Here is a 7,934-nt window from a genome sequence, read left to right on the forward strand (position 1 = left end):
TTGTCCTCACCGGGAGGGAGGATAGGCCAGATTACCTCTAATTATCTCCTGGCCCCGCCTTTCACCAAACTCCTCCCACGCCACGCCCCCTTTTAAACGTTGCTCCTGCTCGAGTCTGTGCTCTGGAGGGCCAGCCAGCCTACTCGGCCTGACTCGTCCCTTCTGTCCGTTGCAGCAGAGGCGCTGTCTACGGAGCCCAGGACGCAGGGGAGAGTGAGGCCGGACTGCCCTTCCAGGACCCTTGGTCCTCCAGGATGCTCTTTCGATTGTGGTCCTCTGCTTTCGGCTAGGGGTCTGGGCAGTACCTTGGCCAGCGTCCCGAAGGTCGGGCCCTGAAGATCCCTAGTCCTGCGTTGCCTCGCTCTCCCTGTTCCCCGTATCCTGTCCTATGTACAATGCTGACAATAAACCTCTCTCTGCGCCCCAGCTTGCCATCTCTCCGTGGAGACCCTTTCCCCACCCGCTGCGTGCAGTATCTCATGTAATGATGCTCTGCGGGGTACACAGGGGATAAGAGAGAGTGGAAGGACCCAATCGCTTTGAACTGAATGGTCATTGGTTGGCAGGGGAGAGTTCACTGGGGTCTGGGCCCTGGATCCCCTGTCCTGTATGTTCATCAAGGCCTGTAGAGTATGAATAATAATAAAAGAATTTAGTTCAGCTGAGACACCTCCCAATGGATTTTCACATTTTTACCAGATCCTCCCCAAAGCCTTATGAAGCAGTGGTTAAGGACACAGGTTGGTGGTGGAGTCAGACAGACATGGATTTGAATATGAGTTCTGGCTCTTATTAGCTGTGTGAACTTGAGCAAGTTATTTAATCTCTGGAACCTCAATTTCATCATCTGTGGTATAGGGACTTCACAGGGCTGATGAGGGATTTTAATGGGATAATGCCCATTACAATCTGTATAAGTCTTGTATCCTCATTTGAAAAATGGGAACAGTAAGAGTATCCAGAACAATGCCTGGCACATAGTGAGTATACAATAAGAATTATTAGTAATGTAAGTATTAGTGTTTATGTACACGTTCATGTTAATACTAAGTCCCTGGCAATTACTGAGTGCTCAAATAAATGGCAGGTGGTATTAGGGAGAAAGCAGCTTCCCCTTTCACAGGCTTTGGAAGATTGCAAGGCTGGCACAGAGTAAGTCCTCCTTACTGGAGGCTGGTTGTACTTGGGCTGTTCGAATTGGACATTTATTGAGGGTTCATTTGGTGTGTAGTAGAGCCTGAGAAGGTTTCCTGGTGGAAGAGTCCACTGGAGATGGTGAGGTGGGTCATTCTAGGCAGCAGGGGACGGGGGGTCATTCATAAGGAGCAGTGATGCTGGAAAGGTCCCCAGGATGATGCCAGATGCATCACAACATCATCTTCCAATCATAGAGATGAGCGTTCCCATTTTATGGATGCTGTAGCCGGCTCAGAGAGGGTCAGCACACCGAGTTCTCAGGGTCCCTGAGGGGTCCAAGATTTGAGAGGTTCTCTGTGCAGCTCCCAGGATGCTCCCTGGTCCCAAGGAGCCCCCTGAGCACATCTCACCTTCGGGAAGCTCTAGAAGAGGGGTGACTTGTCTCCTGGGAGGAAAAGCAGTGCCTCCCTGTCTTTAAGACGTCGGTCTGGGGTCCTTCAGAACCTCTTCTGGGCATAGGACTCCCATTGTTCCAGCCCCCCTCTTGTACCCCAGACTGGCCAAACCGGTTCTGGGGAAGGGGGGCGGGGAGCAGGCACGTTGAGACAGCCGCCTGCCCGCCTGCGAGGTTCCCTCCGCCTTCACCTCCCCCCTCCCTGCCCCACACAATACCCAGGAGCCTGCATTGCCGGGCTCAGGGGCCACGCTGACATCGCCCCCTGAGGACCGGGCTGCAACTCCAGAGCCCCCAGGGTGGCCTCGAGCCCTGGACCGTGCTGGAGGCTGGACGGAGCTCCCTGGCTGAGGTAGGGCCCCACCTGGCTGTAAGCAGCCCCATCCTCCTCCCGCCAGTCTTCCTAAGTGAGTCCTTTGTGCTGCCTGACTGGCCTCTGATCCTGGTCCCCACTCACTTATGGCTTCCTAGGGCTCCATAACCTTCTTGGCTTGGATCTCCTTTCCAGCCATGACCTTCCAATTGGCTTTGTCCTTTAAGGGGCAGAGGGTTTCTGGCAGGGTCTCTATTCTTCTGGGCAGCAGGGCAAGGGGTACCAGGTAGGGGGCAGGGAAAGCTAGGCACAGGAGGCCACAGATGCTTTCCTTGGACCATGATCGTGTCCAGGGACCATCTCTGCCAACTTCGCAAAGTGGACCCACTGTCCGTGATTAGCAGCGCCCACTGGATGGGACCCTTGGCCTCTGCCCTTCCTTCTCAGCCTGCAGAGACACTCATGATGACATAGGTTTCCTAGAAGGGGCAACTTTCCAGGTGGGGACACTAAGGCCATTGGACAGGCTATAACTTGCCTAAGGCCACTCGGCTGGTCCATGTCACACACTGGGCCTTGAATCTTGGCAGGGGTTTTCCCCTATGTGTTCCAGAATGACCCTTGCCTAGTGGGTACTAGAGTATACTGTGGTGGTCGTGTCTTAGGCAGATAATGTTCCTGCTACCTGGGCCAGTTCTCTTCCTAAGGTTTTTTACTTATTTGTGTAGCAGAGATGAACTACACACAATATGAACACAGCTCTGCCCTTTCTTGGTCCCCAGCATTGAGGTTAAGTGGGTCACAACCCCAGAAGGCCACAAGGCAGGCAGCCCAGCTAGATCGGTCATTTCCACTGCCCCTTGGCCTGGACAGAGGTGGAGGCTGACTTACTTCTAGCTTCCCCTTTCGGGACTTAATTCTAGCCCCATCTGCCCAGAAAGCCTTGTGCCATTATCACCCAACATTCACTCAGGCTTCTCCTCTGAAGCTTTAGGAGAACTCCATGTTTTGCTCATTTATCTCCGCAACTGACAAGGGGGGAATCCTTTCTGCCCTTTAGGGGCTTCCAGAACCCAAGTGGAGAGAATCTCCAGAATACAAGGGAGTAGGGGCATATGTGTATTCTTACACCTGTGCGCCCACAGAAGCAAGTAGAACTTCTGTGTTGAGGACTTCTGGTTACTGGAAAGAAAGAGACCCATCTGGCGGGAAGTGGTCACCTGTGTCTCCTGCCATATGCTCCTACAAAGTAGGATGTGTCTCACCATCACTGCCTCAGTTTTCCCATCTGTGTGATGGCCCAAGCCATCCCCCTGGCTGGAGAAAGACTAATAATAATGACTATCAATGACAAAGCTCCCACTACGTGCTACATGAGTACTCCTTAATTCTCATTAGCGTTTTGAAGTTGGTATGACTACTCTATTTACCAGATGAGGAAACTAAGACTTGCTTAGATGGACAGAGGCTTAAGGTACAAGCTAAAGCAATCCCTGTGGGGGACAGTAACTCTCCCTTAGGACCAGCCACCCCTACCCACACCCAGGCAAAGAATGAGAGATCAAGGGAAGAGCCAAGGGGCTGTGCAGAGAGAGGGGGGCCCAGTCACAGATTTAGCCATCCCCAATGGATCCTCTCCTCCCTCCCTCCCTCCCTCCCAGGGTCACTGTTTCTCCCTATGTATATACACTGGGTCCCTGGATATTTCAGCCAGAACAGTTAGTTACCTATTACTTCCTCCAGGAAGCCTTCCTGGAATGCTCAGGTCAAGCTGAGCCCAGCACCCTGCTCTCTCTGATAGTTCCTCTGGCTCTGCTCTTGCCAACCTGGATTGTAACTGTTTTTGTTTTTGCCTTCCCCACTGGACTGGCAAACCCATGGGGTGCAAAACATTCCTCCATCAGTCTCCCTGGGTTTTCTGGGCTTCACATCTGTCTCTGAGTTTCTGGTCTATCCGAAACTTTCAGTGTCTCTGTCTCTGTCTCCATCTCTGGGTCCTTGAATGTCTCAGAGTCTGTGATTTCTGGTTTTCAGTTTTTGCTCTCAGTTTCTGAGTTACTGTCTAAAGGGTCCCCATTTCTCTAAGTCTCTAACTTGGTCTCTGTCTCCGGGGTCTTCTGGCCCTGCCAGGCTGGGCACTGCCACTTTGGCCTGAGGGGCCTCTTGGGGGTGGGGGGGTCCTTGCTGCCCCGCCTGCCCACAACGAGGCCAGGCTAGGGTAGGCCCCCGCCCAGCCGCTGCCTGCTCCCTCCCTCCCTACCGCTTGCCTCACCACAGGGTTTGATGAATCAAACTCTTTGTCTGGGTGGGATCTCCCCCAGCCAGCTGGGCAGACAGAGGGCTTCCCCTGCCGGAGCAGCAGAACGTCAGCACCGGGTCTCGCTGGAGAGGTGAGGGTCTACAGGAGGGCAGCCGGCGGAGGGCCACAGGGCAAGGACTGGGGGGTGGGGCTTGGACCCCTGGATCATTCGGCTCTGAGGCTCTGACAGCCTCCCTGGGGTGACTTCCTGTCCGGAGAGGACCCGTTCAGCCTGGGTTCAGCCTGGCCTGATGCCGGGGCTGGGTGCTGGGGTAGGGAAGAAACCCTCTCTCACCTCAAAACTGGGGGTTGGGACACCTCCCTGCCCTTCTCCTGGGAGGGCCCAGCATGATCTGCGTAGTGGCACGCCTGCCAGTCTGTGACCCTCCCAGCCAGCTTGGCATGGGTGTGGGCCCCACTCAGCGCTGAAGGCTGCAATGCTGGGCATGGGAGAGGAGGTTGGGTAACACCAAAGCCGGGATTTTCTGGGCCTGTGTGTTTGTGTCTACATCCTGGTGTGTGAGTGTGAATGGAACAGGGGCGTGAGAAAGCTGAGTGGATATGTAAATATCTGATGGGTCACTGTGTGTGTGAAAATATGTAGTTGTGTAAAAGAGTGTGTGAATGTGTGAGCCTATGAATTTGAAATGCTTGAGTGTGTCTGTGAAAGTAGATATGCTAATGTATGTACTTGTGAGAAAGTGTGTTTGGATGTGCGTGGAACATACAGGGACTTGTGTGACTGTGCGTCTCTACATCTGATTGTATGTCAGTGAGTTAGAAAATATACAAGGTGTTTAAAAGTGCAGACTCAGATGCTGGGCTGCCTGGGTTTGAATCCTGGCTCCACCATTCATTAAATAACAACCTCTGCACCTCACTTTCCTTACCTATAGGTAGGGGATAATAACAGCATCAACTCAGGGATGTGAGGATTAAATGAGATAATATAAAGCACTTGGCCTATTATTCATTAAGTGCCAAGTAAGTATTACCTATTCCTATATAATTAGGTGTGTGAGTGTGCTTATACAGATGTGTGGGTATAAGTCTACTCAAAGGTTTGTCCAGGCCTGCAGGACACGGTGGCTTCCTGGCCAGCCCTGCTGTCCTGTGTCTGGCTCTGATACCTTCTCCCCTGCAGGCCCAGGTGAGCAGTAGAGTAAAGGAGGAATGGACTGTGGGCCACCTGCCACTCTTCAGCCCCACCTGGTTGGGCCACCTGGCACTGCCCGCCACCCAGTAGCTGTGTGCCAACAGGAGAGTCTGTCCTTTGTGGAGTTACCCACCCTGCAGCCCCCAAGCCCTGTGTGTCTGGACCTCTTCCCTGTCACCCCAGAGGAGCTGCAGGCTCCTGGCAGCCGCTGGTCCCTGGGGACCCCTGCTCCTCTTCAAGGGCTGCTATGGCCACCATCTCCAGGAGTCCCAGACACCGAGATCTCCACCAGTGGGGGAATGCGACCCAGCAGGGCTGGCAGCTGGCCACACTGTCCTAGTGCCCAGCCCCCAGCTCTGGAGGGACCCTGGAGTCCCCAGCACCCACAGCCACAGCGCCGGGCCAGCCATGGCTCAGAGAAGAAATCGGCCTGTGAGTCACTCCGGGTGAGGGAGTGGTGGCCCACTGGGGCAGATAGAGGAGAGGTTGGGTGGCTCTTTAGGACTCTTAAGCCCCAGAGTTCCCCAAACAGGCAGGACAAGTGGTAGATTTTAGTAATAGGGAATTGGAGCTCAGGGAAGACAAGTGACTTCTCTGAGGTTACACAGCAAGTGAGTGGTTGTCCTGGGCCCCCGGGCCCTTTGCCCATCCTTTACCTGTTGCAGGCAGGCAATGTGCTCTGTATACCCCTCTTGTTCCCATTTCTCTGGGGACCAGATCTCTGCAAAAACATTGCCCTTTCTCTTGGGAATGTTTCCCAGAGGCTCAGGGCCACAGGGAAGCAGCAGAGAGGAGGTGGGGAGAGACCCCAGTGGGTGTCAGCCTGTGCTTTCACCCCCACCTCCCTGCAGGGCGCAAGATGCGAGTGTACCAGCGTGAAGAGGTTCCTGGCAGCCCCGAGGCCCACCCTGTCTTCCTCCAGCCTGGCCAGGTGGCAGAGCAGACCCTGAGTACAGAGGAGCCTAGGCCACTGGAGCTGTCTGGGTCCGCCCGAGTGGGCCTGGAAGGGCCTGAGCGGAGACGCTTCTCAGCCTCTGAGCTGATGACCCGGCTGCACTCTTCCCTGCGCCTGGGGCGGAATTCAGCAGCCAAGGCACTGACCCCTGGCTCGGGCACTGGAGCAGCCCGGGAAGGTATCAGCTCCTCCCCACCGGCCCTAAGAGCAGCCCACGAGCCAGATGCAGGGTGGGGCAAGGCACACTCACTGGACACCTGAGACTGGGTGCTGGTCAGCTGGAGTGTGGCGCTCGGTGCCCAGGGCCATTCCTGGGGCCACCCACCTTCAGCTCTTGCCCTCTCCAGGGAAAGCATCTGGAAGGGAGTCACGCGGTGCAGAGGTGAGGGTGGACGGTGTGGCGATGGCAGCCCCTGTCGACCCAAGCGGAGGCCATGGCAGCTGGCCCGAGTCCAGGTACAGTCTCCCACTTGGGGATCGGGTCTGAGGCGGGGGTGCAGGCAAAGAAGAGCCCTGATGTTCTCTCTTTCCCAGGCTGGACTTGCAGGAAGAGCCAACTCTGGGTTCCAGGAGCGCCAGCGAACGACGCCAGTCACGGTTCCTCCTTAACTGTACGTGGGAGGGGGTCATGAGGGAAGGGGCTGGGGGTTTGAGGAAACCGGGAAACTGGGGTTTGGAGAGTTGAGAGGTAGAGATTGTGTGAGAGAACTGGATTCTCAATATCCAGCACAGGGACTTGCACGCAGTTGGTGCTCAAGCAGTGTTTATTAAATGAGTGAGTGAGTGAATGAATGAATTCACTCATTCATGTGAACCGTCGGAAAGGCTTGTTGAGGGGGGCTTTTGCGGGAGTCGGGGAGGAGCCGAGCCGCGGCTGGAGGGCGCCCCACAGTCCCCCCCCGCCCCTCTCCCCGCCCAGCCGTCCTCTACCAGGAATACAGCGACGTGGCCAGCGCCCGCGAACTGCGGCGGCAGCAGCGCGAGGAGGAGGGCCCTGGGGACGAGGCCGAGGGCGCGGAGGAGGGGCCCGGGCCGCCGCGCGCCAACCTCTCCCCGAGCAGCTCCTTCCGGGCGCAGCGCTCGGCACGAGGCTCCACCTTCTCGCTGTGGCAGGACATCCCCGACGTGCGCGGCAGCGGCGTCCTGGCCACGCTGAGCCTGCGCGACTGCAAACTGCAGGAGGTGCGCGGGGTCCCGGCGGGGCGGGGCCGGCGGGGCGGGGCCGGCGGGGCTGCCCGTCGTGGGAGGTGGTCCTGGGACTCAGAGGGGGTGGGGCAACAAAAGGGGCGCGGTCCAGGAATATGTGGTTCCCGGACTTAAGTGGAGGCCCGGGCAATAGGGGTACCGGGCCAGCGGGGCTGCAAACTGCAGAAGGTGGGCATAGGACCCAACGGGGAACGCGGGGCCACAAGGGTGTAGGGTCGATGGGACCGTTAATGTGAAGGTGAATGCTAGGACCTGACAAGGCGGGGCTCACTGCAAGCGGGAATGGAGGAGCCCTGGAGCGGAAGGCGGGTGGAGAAGCGGGCCGAAGGGGCGGGGTCAGGGCGGAGCCAACGCGGGCGAGGCCTAGGGTAGGGCGGGGCCAGAGGAGGAGGGATCGCTGAAAGCGAGGATACC

General features: G+C 56.6%; 1 protein-coding gene across 1 annotated transcript in view; it reads left to right on the forward strand.

The window, feature by feature from the left end:
• Positions 1–3,561: 3,561 nt before the first annotated feature.
• Positions 3,562–7,934, forward strand: part of ARHGEF19 (Rho guanine nucleotide exchange factor 19) — a 12,014-nt gene continuing 7,641 nt past the window's right edge. The window contains exons 1-6 of the mRNA XM_023532647.1: positions 3,562–4,294; positions 5,348–5,791; positions 6,211–6,492; positions 6,662–6,770; positions 6,849–6,925; positions 7,234–7,496. Coding sequence (XP_023388415.1) covers positions 5,377–5,791; positions 6,211–6,492; positions 6,662–6,770; positions 6,849–6,925; positions 7,234–7,496 — 1,146 coding nt within the window. The 5' untranslated portion in view covers positions 3,562–4,294; positions 5,348–5,376. The remainder of the gene's footprint in view (positions 4,295–5,347; positions 5,792–6,210; positions 6,493–6,661; positions 6,771–6,848; positions 6,926–7,233; positions 7,497–7,934) is intronic.

Source organism: Pteropus vampyrus, unplaced genomic scaffold (assembly GCF_000151845.1).
Source record: "Pteropus vampyrus isolate Shadow unplaced genomic scaffold, Pvam_2.0 Scaffold86, whole genome shotgun sequence".
NCBI classification, from domain to species: Eukaryota; Metazoa; Chordata; class Mammalia; order Chiroptera; family Pteropodidae; genus Pteropus; species Pteropus vampyrus.